The following is an 18,615-nucleotide window of genomic DNA, read 5'->3' as shown; positions in this document are numbered from 1 at the left end:
AGGCACTCATATTCATACACACACATACACACTCACACCCGTACACACTCACACTTTCACACACACGCTCACACTCATACACTCACACTCTCACACACATAGACACACACACATTCACACACATACTCACACACACACTCGCACTCATACACACACACTCACACACACAGACACACACACATTCACACACATATATACACACTCACACATACACTCACACTCTCATGCACTCACTCACGTCCACAGACTCACACTCACACATACTCACACATACACACTCACACACACTCTCACACATAGACACACACACACACACCCATACACTCACTCACACACACACTCACTCTCTCTCACACACACACACACACGGACACACACACCCACACACTCACACATACACACACACTCACACAGACACACACTCACACAGACACACACACACACACCCATACACTCACTCACACACACACTCACTCTCTCTCACACACACACACACACGGACACACACACCCACACACTCACACATACATACACACTCACACACACACACAATGTCACACACATACACACACTCACACTCATACACACATACACAGACACTCACATAGACACGCACTCTCACAGACACACTCACACACACACACACACTCGCACACACACCCTCACACACACACAGTCACACACACAGTCACACACAAACACACACACACAACACACAGTCATACACACTCTCACACACACCCACACACACACTTACACATACACACACACACTCACACGCATACACACTCACACTCCACACCACACACACTCACTCACACACACTCACACATATACCAACACTCATACATACACACACTCATACACACACACTCACACACACACTCACACACACATTCACACACACATTCACACACACATTCACACACACACACTCACACTCATACACACACTCACACAATAGACACACACACACAGACACTCACACACACAGACACACACTCACACACACACTCGCGCGCATACACAGACGCACACACATATGTGCGCACACACACATGAAATCACACTCGCGCACACATGTGCTTACACACACAGAGACACACACACACATATACACCTCGCTCTGTATCTAACCCCATGTCCCCCACATCAAACACTCCCAGGGACATGGACAGCATGGGGTTAGATACAGAGTAAAGCTCCCTCTACACTGTCCCCCCCCATCCCAGGGACAGGGACAGCATGGGGTTAGATACAGAGTAAAGCTCCCTCTACACTGTCCCCCCCATCCCAGGGACAGGGACAGCATGGGGTTAGATACAGAGTAAAGCTCCCTCTACACTGTCCCCCCCCCCCATCCCAGGGGCAGGGACAGCATGGGGTTAGATACAGAGTAAAGCTCCCTCTACACTGTCCCCCCCATCCCAGTGTAGAGGGAGCTTTACTCTGTATCTAACCCCGTGCTGTCCCTGGGATGGGGGGGACAGTGTAGAGGGAGCTTTACTCTGTATCTAACCCCGTGCTGTCCCTGTCCCTGGGATGGGGGGGACTGTGTAGAGGGAGCTTTACTCTGTATCTAACCCCGTGCTGTCCCTGTCCCTGGGATGGGGGGGACAGTGTAGAGGGAGCTTTACTCTGTATCTAACCCCGTGCTGTCCCTGTCCCTGGGAGTGTTTGATGTGGGGGACAGTGTAGAGGGAGCTTTACTCTGTATCTAACCCCGTGCTGTCCCTGTCCCTGGGATGGGGGGACAGTGTAGAGAGAGCTTTACTCTGTATCTAACCCCGTGCTGTCCCTGTCCCTGGGATGGGGGGGAGAGTGTAGAGGGAGCTTTACTCTGTATCTAACCCCTTGCTGTCCCTGTCCCTGGGATGAGGGGGGACAGTGTAGAGGGAGCTTTACTCTGTATCTAACCCCTTGCTGTCCCTGTCCCTGGGATGAGGGGGCCAGTGTAGAGGGAGCTTTACTCTGTATCTAACCCCTTGCTGTCCCTGTCCCTGGGATGAGGGGGAGGGGGGGGGGGTTTGATGGAGGTGCTGAGGGCGGGGGTGGGGGGAGGGGGGAAAGCCGTGTATCAGTGGATCCCGATTCACCTCCCAGCCCCTCTCCCTCCAGCATCGACTGCGCCGGGATCCTGAAGCTTCGGAATTCCGACATCGAGCTGCGGAAAGGGGAGACGGACATTGGTCGGAAGAACACCCGCGTGCGGATGGTATTCCGGGTCCACGTGCCCCAGCCCAGCGGGAAGGTGGTGTCGCTGCAGGTGGCATCTGTGCCCATCGAGTGCTGTGAGTTCTCGCCCAGCTCCGAGCGAGGCGCGGGCGCGGGCCCCTTGCGCCAGTCCCCATTTCGCCAGCTCGTGCGGGGCCGCGGAAACAGACCCCCCTTCGGCCCGTCCCGTCCGTGCCGACCCCTGGCATCCCTAACCCGACCCAGTCCCCGTGTGCCAGCCCCTGGCCCACTACCCTCCAATCCCTTCCTATCCCTGTCCCCATCCACCTTTTCAATGCTGTCATTGTACCAGCCCCCACCCCTTCCTCTGGCAGCTCATTCCACACCCGCACCACCCTCTGGGTGAGAAAGTTACCCCTCGGCTCCCTTTCCCCTCTCGCCCTAAACCTACCCCCTCTAGTTCTGGACTCCCCCACCCCAGGGGGGGAAAAGACCTTGTCTATTTACCCCTATCCACGCCCCCTCACGGTTTAATAAACCAGGTCACCCCCTCAGCCTCCGACGCTCCGGGGAAAACAGCCCCAGCCTCTCCCTGTACCTGAAAACCCTCCAACATCCTGGTAAATCTTTTTCCACACCCTCTCCGGTTTATTCAAGCCCCGCCCCATACCAGGGGAGACCAGAATTGAACTCAGTATCACAAAAGCGACCTCACCCAATTGCCAGTTCAGCATGACCTCCCAGCGCCAACCTTCGGTGAGATGTTAGGGCCACTGTTGGGATATCGCGTGCAAGTCCGGTCTCCTTCCCATCGGAAAGATGTTGTGAAAGAGTTTCAGGAAAGATTTACCAGGATGTTGGAGGGTTTGAGCTACAGGGAGAGGCTGGACAGGCTGGGGCTGTTTTCCCTGGAGCGTCGGAGGCTGAGGGGGTGACCTGGTTTATAAAACCGTGAGGGGGCGTGGATAGGGGTAAATAGACAAGGTCTTTCCCCCTGGGGTGGGGGGAGTCCAGAACTAGAGGGGGGTAGGTTTAGGGCGAGAGGGGAAAGGGAGCTGAGGGGTAACTTTCTCACCCAGAGGGTGGTGCGTGTGTGGAATGTGCTGCCAGAGGAAGGGGTGGGGGCTGGTACAATGACAGCATTGAAAAGGGTGGATGGGGACAGGGATAGGAAGGGATTGGAGGGTAATGGGCCAGGGGCTGGCAAACAGGGACTGGGTTAGGTTAGAGATATCCGTACGGACGGGACGGGCCGAAGGGTCTGTTCCTGTGCCCTGTACATCTCGATGAGTCTCATGTTTCGGTCCTCCTTGCTCACATCTCTGAATGTCTGCGCTCAACACCAATTTCCCTTTCTCACATTTAAACTCCGGGAACGGCCACGATTCGGGGGAGAGAGAGAGTTCCCAAACTTCTCCTGCTCTTTGTGTGTCACCCCTCTCTCTCCGTCTCTCTCTCTCTCCGTCTCTCTCTGTCTCCGTCTCTCTCTGTCTGCGTCTCTCTCTGTCTCTCCCTCTCCGTCTCTCTCTGTCTCCGTCTCTCTCTGTCTCTCTCTCTCTCTCTCTCTCTCACTCTCTCTGTCTCTGTTTCTCCCTCTCCGTCTCTCTCTCTCTCCGTCTCTCTCTCTCTCTGTCTCTCTCTCTGCCTCTCTCTCTCTCTGCCTCTCTCTCTCTGTCTCTCTCTCTCTGTCTCTCTCTCTCTCTGCCTCTCTCTCTCTGTCTCTCTCTCTCTGTCTCTATCTCTCTCTCTCTCTGTCTCTCTCCGTCTCTCTCTCTCTCTCTCTCTCTCTCTGCCTCTCTCTCTCTGTCTGTCTCTCTCTGCCTCTCTCTCTCCGTCTCTGTCTCTCTCTCTCTCTCTCTCTCTCTCTGTCTCTCTCTCTCTCTGTCTCTCTCTCTCCAGAACGTTCCGGCGCAAATTCCCAGACTCCGACCCCCTCCGACTGCCCGCTCCCAACGCTGCAGAATTCCCCAACCAGGTGACTCTGTCCTCCCCGAACTTTTCCCGTTTATCTCGAGGAAGGTTTCGAATTCCGGACGGAGAGCGAGCTCAATTTGTGCAGGGGTCAGGAACATCTCACAGCAAGAATCCAAAATCTCTGCAGTGTGGAAACAGGCCCTTCGGCCCAACAAGTCAACACCGACCCTCTGAAGACTAACCCACCCAGACCCATTCCCCATTACTCTACATTTACCCCAGACTAATCCACCCTAACCTGCACATCTCTGGGCACTATGGGTAATTTAGCACGGCCAATCCACCCTAACCTGCACATCCCTGGGCACTATGGGTAATTTAGCACGGCCAACCCACCCTAACCTGCACATCCCTGGGCACTATGGGTAATTTAGCACGGCCAATCCACCCTAACCTGCACATCCCTGGGCACTATGGGTAACTTAGCATGGCCAATCCACCCTAACCTGCACATCCCTGCGCACTATGGGTAATTTAGCATGGCCAATCGACTCTAACCTGCACATCCCTGGGCACTATGGGTAATTTAGCACGGCCAATCCACCCTAACCTGCACATCCCTGGGCACTATGGGTAATTTAGCACGGCCAATCCACCCTAACCTGCACATCCCTGGGCACTATGGGTAATTTAGCACGGCCAATCCACCCTAACCTGCACATCCCTGGGCACTATGGGTAATTTAGCACGGCCAATCCACCATCACAATTCAGTCTCCTCCCATGCCCCGGCACCTCGTCTCCGGAATATCCTCAGATCTGCCTCCGATCCAACTCCGTCCCTGCTCCAGTAACAGGGGAACCACGTCATACCCAGTCCCTCCCTTCGCGGCCTCACTCACACCCTGGGGAGCGGCGGTAAACCGTCTCTCACTCTCTCACACACACTCTCTCTCTGTATCACTCTCTCTCTCTCTCTCACTCTCTGTATGACTGTCTCTCACTCTCTCTCACACACTCTCTCTCTGTATCACTCTCTCTCTCTCTCTCACTCTCTGTATGACTGTCTCTCACTCTCTCTCACACACTCTCTCACTCTCTATCACTGTCTCTCACTCTCACACTCTCTCACTCTCTGTATCACTGTCTCACTCTCTCTCACTCTCTCTCACTCTCTGTATCACTGTCTCACTCTCTCACACACTCTCTCACTCTCTGTATCACTGTTTCTCACTCTCTCACACACTCTCTCACTCTCTGTATCACTGTTTCTCACTCTCTCACTCTCTGTATCACTGTCTCTCACTCTGTCTCTCACTCTCTGTATCATTGTTTCTCACTCTCTCACACTCTCTCACTCTCTGTATCACTGTTTCTCACTCTCATACTTTCTCACTCTCTGTATCACTGTCTTTCACTCTCACACTCACTATCACTGTCTCTCACTCTCTCTCACACTCTCTCTCACACTCTCTCACTCTCTGTATCACTGTTTCTCACTCTCTCACTCTCTGTATCACTGTCTCTCACTCTGTCTCTCACTCTCTGTATCATTGTTTCTCACTCTCTCACACTCTCTCACTCTCTGTATCACTGTTTCTCACTCTCACACTTTCTCACTCTCTGTATCACTGTCTTTCACTCTCACACTCACTATCACTGTTTCTCACTCTCTCACACACTCTCTCACTCTCTGTATCACTGTTTCTCACTCTCTCACTCTCTGTATCACTGTCTCTCACTCTGTCTCTCACTCTCTGTATCATTGTTTCTCACTCTCTCACACTCTCTCACTCTCTGTATCACTGTTTCTCACTCTCACACTTTCTCACTCTGTATCACTGTCTTTCACTCTCACACTCACTATCACTGTCTCTCACTCTCTCTCACACTCTCTCTCACACTCACTCTCTGTGTCACTGTCTCTCACTCTCTCTCACTCTCTGTATCACTCTCTCTCACTCTCTCTCACACACTCTCTCACACTTTGTGTCACTGTTTCTCACTTTCTGTCACACTCTTTCTCACTGTATGACTGTTTCTCACTCTCTCACTGTCTGTATCACTGTCTCACTCTCTCACTCTCTCTCTCACTCTCTGTATCACTGTCTCTCACTCTCTCTCACACACTTTCTCACTGTATGACTGTTTCTCACTCTCTCTGTCTGTATCACTGTTTCTCACTCTCTCTCACACTCTCTCACTCTCTGTATCACTGTCTCTTCTCACTCTCTCACACTCTCACTCTCTCTCACACACTCTCTCACTCTCTGTATCACTGTTTCTCACTCTCTCTCTCACTCTGTATCACTGTCTCTTCTCACTCTCTCACACTCTCTCTCACTCTCTCTCACTCTCTGTATCACTGTTTCTCACTCTCTCACACTCTCACTCTCTGTATCACTGTCTCTCACTCTCTCTCTCACTTTCACTCTCTCTCACACTCTCTCTCACTCTCTGTATCACTGTCTCACTCTCTCTCACACTCTCTCTCACTCTGTATTACTGTCTCTCACTCTCATGCTCTAACTCACACTCTCTCACTCACACTCTCTCACTCTCTGTATCACTATCTCTTCTCACTCTCTCACACTCTCTCTCACTCTCTCTCACACACTCACTCTCTCACACTCTCTCTCACTCTCTCTCACACACTCTCTCACTCTCTGTATCACTGTCTCTCACTCTCTCTCACTCTCTGTATCACTGTCTCTTCTCACTCTCTCTCACTCTCACACACTCTCTCATTCTCTGTATCACTGTCTCTCACTCTCTCTCACACTCTCTCTCACACTGTATCACTGTTTCTCTCTCGCACTCTCACTCTCTATATCACTGTCTCTCACTCTCTCTCACACACTCTCTCACTCGCTGTATCACTGTCTCTCTCTCTCTGTCACACTCTCTGTATCACTGTCTCTCACTCTCTCACACACACTCTCTCACTCTCTGTATCACTGTCTCTCACTCTCTGTCACACTCTCTATATCACTGTCTCACTCTCTCTCACACACTCTCTCACTCGCTGTATCACTGTCTCTCTCTCTCTCACACACTCTCTCTCTCACTCTCTGTATCACTGTTTCTCACTCTCTCACACTGTCTCACTCTCTGTATCACTATCTCTTCTCACTCTCTCACACTCTCTCTCACTCTCTCTCACACACTCACTCTCTCACACTCTCTCTCACTCTCTCTCACACACTCTCTCACTCTCTGTATCACTGTCTCTCACTCTCTCTCACTCTCTGTATCACTGTCTCTTCTCACTCTCTCTCACTCTCACACACTCTCTCATTCTCTGTATCACTGTCTCTCACTCTCTCTCACACTCTCTCTCACACTGTATCACTGTTTCTCTCTCGCACTCTCACTCTCTATATCACTGTCTCTCACTCTCTCTCACACACTCTCTCACTCGCTGTATCACTGTCTCTCTCTCTCTGTCACACTCTCTGTATCACTGTCTCTCACTCTCTCACACACACTCTCTCACTCTCTGTATCACTGTCTCTCACTCTCTGTCACACTCTCTATATCACTGTCTCACTCTCTCTCACACACTCTCTCACTCGCTGTATCACTGTCTCTCTCTCTCTCACACAATCTCTCTCTCACTCTCTGTATCACTGTTTCTCACTCTCTCACACTGTCTCACTCTCTGTATCACTATCTCTTCTCACTCTCTCACACTCTCTCTCACACACTCACTCTCTCACACTCTCTCTCACACACTCTCTCACTCTCTGTATCACTGTCTCTCACTCTCTCTCACTCTCTGTATCACTGTCTCTTCTCACTCTCTCTCACTCTCACACACTCTCTCATTCTCTGTATCACTGTCTCTCACTCTCTCTCACACTCTCTCTCACACTGTATCACTGTTTCTCTCTCGCACTCTCACTCTCTATATCACTGTCTCTCACTCTCTCTCACTCGCTGTATCACTGTCTCTCTCTCTCTCACACACTCTCTCTCTCACTCTCTGTATCACTGTTTCTCACTCTCTCACACTGTCTCACTCTCTGTATCACTGTTTCTCACTCTCTCACACACACTCTCTCACTCTCTGTATCACTGTCTCTCACTCTCTCTCACACTCTCTCTCACACTGTATCACTGTTTCTCTCTCGCACTCTCTCTCTCACTCTCTGTATCACTGTCTCTCACTCTCTCTCACACAATCTCTCACTCGCTGTATCACTGTCTCACTCTCACACTCTCTCTCTCACTCTCTGTATCACTGGCTCTCCCTCTCACACTCTCTCACTCTCTGTATCACTGTCTCTCACTCTCTGTCACACTCTCTCACTCTCTGTATCACTGTCTCTCACTCTCTCTCACACTCTCTGTATCACTGGCTCTCCCTCTCACACTCTCTCACTCTCTGTATCACTGTCTCTCACTCTCTGTCACACTCTCTCACTCTCTGTATCACTGTCTCTCACTCTCTCTCACACTCTCTGTATCACTGGCTCTCCCTCTCACACTCTCTCACTCTCTGTATCACTGTCTCTCACTCTCTGTCACACTCTCTCACTCTCTGTATCACTGTCTCTCACTCTCTCTCACACTCTCTGTATCACTGTCTCTCACTCTCTCTCACACAATCTCTCACTCGCTGTATCACTGTCTCACTCTCACACTCTCTCACTCTCTGTATCACTGTCTCTCTCTCTCTCACACACTCTCTCTCTCACTCTCTGTATCACTGTTTCTCACTCTCTCACACTGTCTCACTCTCTGTATCACTGTTTCTCACTCTCTCACACACTCTCTCTCTCACTCTCTGTATCACTGTCTCTCACTCTCTGTCACACTCTCTGTATCACTGTCTCACTGTCTCTCACACTCTCTCTCTCACTCTCTGTATCACTGTCTCTCCCTCTCACACTCTCTCACTCTCTGTATCACTGTCTCTCACTCTCTGTCACACTCTCTCACTCTCTGTATCACTGTCTCTCACTCTCTCTCACACACTCTCTTGCTCTCTGTATCACTGTCTCTCACTCTCTCACACACACTCTCTCACTCTCTGTATCACTGTCTCTCACTCTCTGTCACACTCTCTGTATCACTGTCTCACTCTCTCTCACACTCTCTCACTCTCTGTATCACTGTCTCTTCTCACTCTCTCACACTCTCTCTCTCTCTCTCTCACACACTCTCACACACTCTCTCACTCTCTGTATCACTGTCTCTCACTCTCTCTCACTCTGTATCACTCTCTCTCACTCTCACACACTCTCTCACTCTCTGTATCACTGTCTCTCACTCTCTCTCACACACTCTCTCACTCGCTGTATCACTCTCTCACTCTCTGTATCACTGTCTCTCACTCTCCAACACACTCTCTCTCTCACTCTCTGTATCACTGTCTCTCTCTCTCACACACACTCTCTCACTCTCTGTATCACTGTCTCTCACTCTCTCTCACACACTCTCTCACTCTCTGTATCACTGTCTCTCACTCTCTGTCACACTCGCTGTATCACTGTCTCACTCTCTCTCACACTCTCTCACTCTCTGTATCACTGTCTCTCACTCTCTCTCACACACTCTCTGTATCACTGTCTCACTCTCACACTCTCTCTCTCACTCTCTGTATCACTGGCTCTCCCTCTCACACTCTCACTCTCTGTATCACTGTCTCACTCTCTCTCACACTCTCTCTCTCACTCTCTGTATCACTGTCTCTCACTCTCTCACACACACTCTCTCACTCTCTGTATCACTGTCTCTCACTCTCTGTCACACTCTCTGTATCACTGTCTCACTCTCACACTCTCTCTCTCACTCTCTGTATCACTGGCTCTCCCTCTCACACTCTCACTCTCTGTATCACTATCTCACTCTCTCTCACACTCTCTCTCTCACTCTCTGTATCACTGTCTCTCACTCTCTCTCACACACTCTCTCACTCTCTGTATCACTGTCTCACTCTCTCTCTCACTCTCTGTATCACTGTCTCACTCTCTCACTCTCTGTATCACTGTCTCACTCTCTCTCTCACTATCTGTATCACTGTCTCTCACTCATACACACACACTCTCTCTCTCATTCTCTGTATCACTGTTTCTCACTCTCTCACACACTCTCTCTCACTCTCTGTATCACTGTCTCTCACACTCTCTCACTCTCTGTAACACTGTCTCTCACTCTCACACTTTCTCACTCTCTGTATCACTGTCTCTCACTCTCACACTCTCTCACTCTGTATCACTGTCTCTCACTCTCACACTTTCTCACTCTCTGTATCACTGTCTTTCACTCTCACACTCACTATCACTGTCTCTCACTCTCTCTCACACTCTCTCACTCTCTGTATCACTGTCTCTCACTCTCTCTCACACTCTCTGTATCACTGTCTCTCACTCTCTGTATCACTGTCTCTCACTCTCTCTCACACTCTCATTCACTCTATCACTGTCTCTCACTCTCTCTCACACACTCTCTCACTCTCTCACACACTCTCTCACTCTCTGTATCACTGTTTCTCACTCTCTCACACACTCTCTCACTCTCTGTATCACTGTTTCTCACTCTCTCACACACTCTCTCACTCTCTGTATCACTGTTTCTCACTCTCTCACTCTCTGTATCACTGTCTCTCACTATCTCTCTCACTCTCTGTATCACTGTTTCTCACTCTCTCACACACTCTCTCACTCTCTGTATCACTGTCTCTCTCTCTCCCTCTCACACTCTCTCACTCTTTGTATCACTGTCTCTCACTCTCTCACACACTCTCTCACTCTCTTTATCACTGTTTCTCACTCTCTCACACACTCTCATTCTCTGTATCACTGTCTCTCACTCTCACTCTCTGTATCACTGTCTCTCACTCTCACTCTCTATATCACTGTCTCTCACTCTCACTCTCTGTATCACTGTCTCTCACTCTCACTCTCTGTATCACTGTCTCTCAGTCTCTCTCTCACACTCTCTGTATCACTGTCTCTCTCTCACACACTCTCTCACTCTCTGTATCACTGTATCTCACTCTCTGTATCACTGTCTCACTCTCTCTCACTCTCTGTATCACTGTCTCTCACTCTTTCTCTCACTCTCTGTCTCACTGTCTCACTCTCTCTCACACTCTCTCACTCTCTGTATCACTGTCTCTCACTCTTTCTCTAACTCTCTCACACTCTTTCTCTCACTCTCTGATTCACTGTCTCACTCTCTCACACACACTCTCTCTCACTCTCTGTATTACTGTCTCTCCCTCTCCCTCTCACACTCTCTCTCACTCTCTGTATCACTGTTTCTCACTCTCTCTCACACACTCTCTCACTCTCTGTATCACTGTCTCACTCTCTCTCTCACTCTCTGTATCACTGTCTCTCACTCATACACACACACTCTCTCTCTCATTCTCTGTATCACTGTCTCACACTCTCTCTCACTCTCTGTAACACTGTCTCTCACTCTCTCATACACACACACTCTCTCTCTCATTCTCTGTATCACTGTTTCTCACTCTCTCACAAACTCTCTCTCACTCTCTGTAACACTGTCTCTCACTCTCACACTTTCTCACTCTCTGTATCACTGTCTCTCACTCTCACACTCTCTCACTCTGTATCACTGTCTCTCACTCTCACACTCTCTCACTCTCTGTATCACTGTCTCTCACTCTCACACTTTCTCACTCTCTGTATCACTGTCTTTCACTCTCACACTCACTATCACTGTCTCTCACTCTCTCTCACACTCTCTCACTCTCTGTATCACTGTCTCTCACTCTCTCTTACACTCTCTCACTCTCTGTATCACTGTCTCTCACTCTCTGTATCACTGTCTCTCACTCTCAGACTCTCTCACTCTGTATCACTGTCTCTCACACTCTCTCTCTCACTCTCTGTATCACTGGCTCTCCCTCTCACACTCTCTCACTCTCTGTATCACTGTCTCTCACTCTCTGTCACACTCTCTCACTCTCTGTATCACTGTCTCTCACTCTCTCTCACACTCTCTGTATCACTGTCTCTCACTCTCTCTCACACACTCTCTCACACTCTCTGTATCACTGTTTCTCACTCTCTCACACACAATCACTCTCTGTATCACTGTCTCTCACTCTCTGTCACACTCTCTGTATCACTGTCTCACTCTCTCTCACACTCTCTCTCACTCTCTGTATCATTGTTTCTCACTCTCTCACACACTCTCTCACTCTCTGTATCACTGTTTCTCACTCTCTCACACACTCTCTCACTCTCTGTATCACTGTCTCTCAGTCTCTCTCAATCTCTGTATCACTGTCTCTCACTCTCACACTTTCTCACTCTCTGTATCACTGTATCTCACTCTCTGTATCACTGTCTCACTCTCTCTCACTCTCTGTATCACTGTCTCTCACTCTCTCTCTCACTCTCACTCTCTCTCACACACTCTCTCACTCTCTGTATCACTGTCTCACTCTCTCTCACACTCTCTCTCACTCTGTATTACTGTCTCTCACTCTCATGCTCTAACGCACACTCTCTCACTCACACTCTCTCACTCTCTGTATCACTGTCTCTTCTCACTCTCTCACACTATCTCTCACTCTCTCACACACACTCTCTCACTCTCTGTATCACTGTCTCACTCTCTCTCACACTCTCACTCTCTGTATCACTGTCTCTCACTCTCTCTCACACTCTCACTCTCTGTATTACTGTTTCTCACTCTCATGCTCAAACTCACACTCTCTCACTCTCTGTATCACTGTCTCTCACTCTTTTTCACTCTCTGTATCACTGTCTCTCACTCTTTCTCACTCTCTGTATCACTGTCTCTTCTCACTCTCTCACACTCTATCTCACTCTGTATCACTGTTTCTCACTCTCTCTCGCTCTCTCTCACTCTCTGTATCACTGTCTCACACTCTCTCACAAACACTCTCTCACTCTCTGTATCACTGTCTCTCACTTTCTCTCACACTCTTTCTCACTGTATCACTGTTTCTCACTCTCCCACACTGTCTCACTCTCTGTATCACTGTTTCTCACTCTCTCTCACACTCTCACTCTCTGTATCACTGTCTCTTCTCACTCTCTCACACTCTCTCTCACTCTCTGTATCACTGTCTCTCACTCTCTCTCACTCTCTGTATCACTGTCTCTTCTCACTCTCTCTCACTCTCACGCACTCTCTCACTCTCTGTATCACTGTCTCTCACTCTCTCTCACACACTCTCTCACACTGTATCACTGTTTCTCTCTCGCACTCTCTCTCACTCTCTGTATCACTGTCTCTCACTCTCTCTCACACACTCTCTCACTCGCTGTATCACTGTCTCACTCTCTCTCACACTCTCTCACTCTCTGTATCACTGTCTCTCTCTCTCTCACACACTCTCTCTCACTCTCTGTATCACTGTTTCTCACTCTCTCACACTGTCTCACTCTCTGTATCACTGTTTCTCACTCTCTCACACACACTCTCTCACTCTCTGTATCACTGTCTCTCACTCTCTCTCACACTCTCACACTGTATCACTGTTTCTCTCTCGCACTCTCTCTCTCACTCTCTGTATCACTGTCTCTCACTCTCTCTCACACAATCTCTCACTCGCTGTATCACTGTCTCACTCTCACACTCTCTCTCTCACTCTCTGTATCACTGGCTCTCCCTCTCACACTCTCTCACTCTCTGTATCACTGTCTCTCACTCTCTGTCACACTCTCTCACTCTCTGTATCACTGTCTCTCACTCTCTCTCACACTCTCTGTATCACTGTTTCTCACTCTCTCACACACACTCTCTCACTCTCTGTATCACTGTCTCTCACTCTCTCTCACACTCTCTCTCACACTGTATCACTGTTTCTCTCTCGCACTCTCTCTCTCACTCTCTGTATCACTGTCTCTCACTCTCTCTCACACAATCTCACTCGCTGTATCACTGTCTCACTCTCACACTCTCTCTCTCACTCTCTGTATCACTGGCTCTCCCTCTCACACTCTCTCACTCTCTGTATCACTGTCTCTCACTCTCTGTCACACTCTCTCACTCTCTGTATCACTGTCTCTCACTCTCTCTCACACTCTCTGTATCACTGTCTCTCACTCTCTCACACACAATCTCTCACTCGCTGTATCACTGTCTCACTCTCACACTCTCTCACTCTCTGTATCACTCTCTCTCTCTCACACACTCTCTCACTCTCTGTATCACTGTCTCTCACTCTCTGTCACACTCTCTATATCACTGTCTCACTCTCTCTCACACTCTCTCTCTCACTCTCTGTATCACTGTCTCTCCCTCTCACACTCTCTCACTCTCTGTATCACTGTCTCTCACTCTCTGTCACACTCTCTCACTCTCTGTATCACTGTCTCTCACTCTCTGTCACACTCTCTCACTCTCTGTATCACTGTCTCTCACTCTCTCACACACACTCTCTCACTCTCTGTATCACTGTCTCTCACTCTCTGTCACACTCTCTGTATCACTGTCTCTCACTCTCTCACACACACTCTCTCACTCTCTGTATCACTGTCTCTCACTCTCTGTCACACTCTCTATATCACTGTCTCACTCTCTCTCACACTCTCTCTCTCACTCTCTGTATCATTGTCTCTCCCTCTCACACTCTCTCACTCTCTGTATCACTGTCTCTCACTCTCTCTCACACTCTCTCACTCTCTGTATCACTGTCTCTTCTCACTCTCTCACACTCTCTCCCACTCTCTCTCACACACTCTCACACACTCTCTCACTCTCTGTATCACTGTCTCTCACTCTCTCTCACACTCTCTTTCACACTGTATCACTGTTTCTCTCTCGCACTCTCTCTCACTCTCTGTATCACTGTCTCTCACTCTCTCTCACACACACTCTCACTCTCTGTATCACTGTTTCTCACTCTCTCACACTCTCTCACTCTCTGTATCACTGTCTCTCACTCTCCAACACACTCTCTCTCTCACTCTCTGTATCACAGTCTCTCTCTCACTCACACACTCTCTCACTCTCTGTATCACTGTCTCTCACTCTTTGTCACACTCTCTGTATCACTGTCTCACTCTCTCTCACACTCTCTCTCTCACTCTCTGTATCACTGTCTCTCACTCTCTCTCACACACTCTCTCACTCTCTGTCACACTCGCTGTATCACTGTCTCACTCTCTCTCACACTCTCTCTCTCACTCTCTGTATCACTGGCTCTCCCTCTCACACTCTCACTCTCTGTATCACTGTCTCACTCTCTCTCACACTCTCTCTCTCACTCTCTGTATCACTGTCTCTCACTCTCTCTCACACACTCTCTCACTCTCTGTATCACTGTCTCTCACTCTCTGTCACACTCTCTGTATCACTGTCTCACTCTCTCTCACACTCTCTGTATCACTGGCTCTCCCTCTCACACTCTCTCACTCTCTGTATCACTGTCTCTCACTCTCTGTCACACTCTCTCACTCTCTGTATCACTGTCTCTCACTCTCTCTCACACTCTCTGTATCACTGTCTCTCACTCTCTCTCACACACTCTCTCGCTCTCTGTATCACTGTTTCTCACTCTCTCACACACAATCACTCTCTGTATCACTGTCTCTCACTCTCTGTCACACTCTCTGTATCACTGTCTCACTCTCTCTCACACTCTCTCTCTCACTCTCTGTATCATTGTTTCTCACTCTCTCACACACTCTCTCACTCTCTGTATCACTGTCTCTCACTCTCTCTCACACACTCTCTCATTCTCTGTATCACTGTCTCTCACTCTCACTCTGTATCACTGTCTCTCAGTCTCTCTCAATCTCTGTATCACTGTCTCTCACTCTCTCTCACACACTCTCTGTATCACTGTCTCTCTCTCACACTCTCTCACTCTCTGTATCACTGTCTCTCAGTCTCTCTCTCTCACTCTCTGTATCACTGTCTCTCTCTCTCACACTCTCTCACTCTCTGTATCACTGTATCTCACTCTCTGTATCACTGTCTCACACTCTCTCACTCTCTGTATCACTGTCTCTCTCTCTCACACTCTCTGTATCACTGTCTCTCACTCTTTCTCTCACTCTCTGTATCACTGTCTCGCTCTCTCTCACACTCTCTCACTCTCTTTATCACTGTCTCTCACTCTTTCTCTCACTCTCTGTATCACTGTCTCTCACTCTCTGTCACACTCTCTCACTCTCTGTATCACTGTCTCTCACTCTCTCTCACACTCTCTGTATCACTGTTTCTCACTCTCTCACACACACTCTCTCACTCTCTGTATCACTGTCTCTCACTCTCTCTCACACTCTCTCTCACACTGTATCACTGTTTCTCTCTCGCACTCTCTCTCTCACTCTCTGTATCACTGTCTCTCACTCTCTCTCACACAATCTCACTCGCTGTATCACTGTCTCACTCTCACACTCTCTCTCTCACTCTCTGTATCACTGGCTCTCCCTCTCACACTCTCTCACTCTCTGTATCACTGTCTCTCACTCTCTGTCACACTCTCTCACTCTCTGTATCACTGTCTCTCACTCTCTCTCACACTCTCTGTATCACTGTCTCTCACTCTCTCACACACAATCTCTCACTCGCTGTATCACTGTCTCACTCTCACACTCTCTCACTCTCTGTATCACTCTCTCTCTCTCACACACTCTCTCACTCTCTGTATCACTGTCTCTCACTCTCTGTCACACTCTCTATATCACTGTCTCACTCTCTCTCACACTCTCTCTCTCACTCTCTGTATCACTGTCTCTCCCTCTCACACTCTCTCACTCTCTGTATCACTGTCTCTCACTCTCTGTCACACTCTCTCACTCTCTGTATCACTGTCTCTCACTCTCTGTCACACTCTCTCACTCTCTGTATCACTGTCTCTCACTCTCTCACACACACTCTCTCACTCTCTGTATCACTGTCTCTCACTCTCTGTCACACTCTCTGTATCACTGTCTCTCACTCTCTCACACACACTCTCTCACTCTCTGTATCACTGTCTCTCACTCTCTGTCACACTCTCTATATCACTGTCTCACTCTCTCTCACACTCTCTCTCTCACTCTCTGTATCATTGTCTCTCCCTCTCACACTCTCTCACTCTCTGTATCACTGTCTCTCACTCTCTCTCACACTCTCTCACTCTCTGTATCACTGTCTCTTCTCACTCTCTCACACTCTCTCCCACTCTCTCTCACACACTCTCACACACTCTCTCACTCTCTGTATCACTGTCTCTCACTCTCTCTCACACTCTCTTTCACACTGTATCACTGTTTCTCTCTCGCACTCTCTCTCACTCTCTGTATCACTGTCTCTCACTCTCTCTCACACACACTCTCACTCTCTGTATCACTGTTTCTCACTCTCTCACACTCTCTCACTCTCTGTATCACTGTCTCTCACTCTCCAACACACTCTCTCTCTCACTCTCTGTATCACAGTCTCTCTCTCACTCACACACTCTCTCACTCTCTGTATCACTGTCTCTCACTCTTTGTCACACTCTCTGTATCACTGTCTCACTCTCTCTCACACTCTCTCTCTCACTCTCTGTATCACTGTCTCTCACTCTCTCTCACACACTCTCTCACTCTCTGTCACACTCGCTGTATCACTGTCTCACTCTCTCTCACACTCTCTCTCTCACTCTCTGTATCACTGGCTCTCCCTCTCACACTCTCACTCTCTGTATCACTGTCTCACTCTCTCTCACACTCTCTCTCTCACTCTCTGTATCACTGTCTCTCACTCTCTCTCACACACTCTCTCACTCTCTGTATCACTGTCTCTCACTCTCTGTCACACTCTCTGTATCACTGTCTCACTCTCTCTCACACTCTCTGTATCACTGGCTCTCCCTCTCACACTCTCTCACTCTCTGTATCACTGTCTCTCACTCTCTGTCACACTCTCTCACTCTCTGTATCACTGTCTCTCACTCTCTCTCACACTCTCTGTATCACTGTCTCTCACTCTCTCTCACACACTCTCTCGCTCTCTGTATCACTGTTTCTCACTCTCTCACACACAATCACTCTCTGTATCACTGTCTCTCACTCTCTGTCACACTCTCTGTATCACTGTCTCACTCTCTCTCACACTCTCTCTCTCACTCTCTGTATCATTGTTTCTCACTCTCTCACACACTCTCTCACTCTCTGTATCACTGTCTCTCACTCTCTCTCACACACTCTCTCATTCTCTGTATCACTGTCTCTCACTCTCACTCTGTATCACTGTCTCTCAGTCTCTCTCAATCTCTGTATCACTGTCTCTCACTCTCTCTCACACACTCTCTGTATCACTGTCTCTCTCTCACACTCTCTCACTCTCTGTATCACTGTCTCTCAGTCTCTCTCTCTCACTCTCTGTATCACTGTCTCTCTCTCTCACACTCTCTCACTCTCTGTATCACTGTATCTCACTCTCTGTATCACTGTCTCACACTCTCTCACTCTCTGTATCACTGTCTCTCTCTCTCACACTCTCTGTATCACTGTCTCTCACTCTTTCTCTCACTCTCTGTATCACTGTCTCGCTCTCTCTCACACTCTCTCACTCTCTTTATCACTGTCTCTCACTC

The 18,615-nt window shown here is 49.0% G+C and overlaps 1 protein-coding gene across 2 annotated transcripts in view; it reads left to right on the top strand.

Moving 5' to 3' along the window:
• LOC122545212 (nuclear factor of activated T-cells, cytoplasmic 4-like) overlaps positions 1 to 18,615 on the top strand; it is a 147,283-nt gene that overhangs the window by 52,243 nt on the left and 76,425 nt on the right. For both annotated transcript variants that reach the window (XM_087974887.1, XM_087974886.1), the window contains exon 5: positions 2,119 to 2,291. In XM_087974887.1, coding sequence (XP_087831013.1) covers positions 2,119 to 2,291 — 173 coding nt within the window. The remainder of the gene's footprint in view (positions 1 to 2,118; positions 2,292 to 18,615) is intronic.

The sequence above is a fragment of the Chiloscyllium plagiosum genome, unplaced genomic scaffold (assembly GCF_037043375.1).
Source record: "Chiloscyllium plagiosum isolate Xiang-an unplaced genomic scaffold, Cpla_swu_hap1 HiC_scaffold_27, whole genome shotgun sequence".
Lineage (NCBI taxonomy): Eukaryota > Metazoa > Chordata > Chondrichthyes > Orectolobiformes > Hemiscylliidae > Chiloscyllium > Chiloscyllium plagiosum.
The sequence above is the reverse complement of the archived record's forward strand: the minus strand, read 5'-3'. Positions and strand labels throughout refer to the sequence as shown.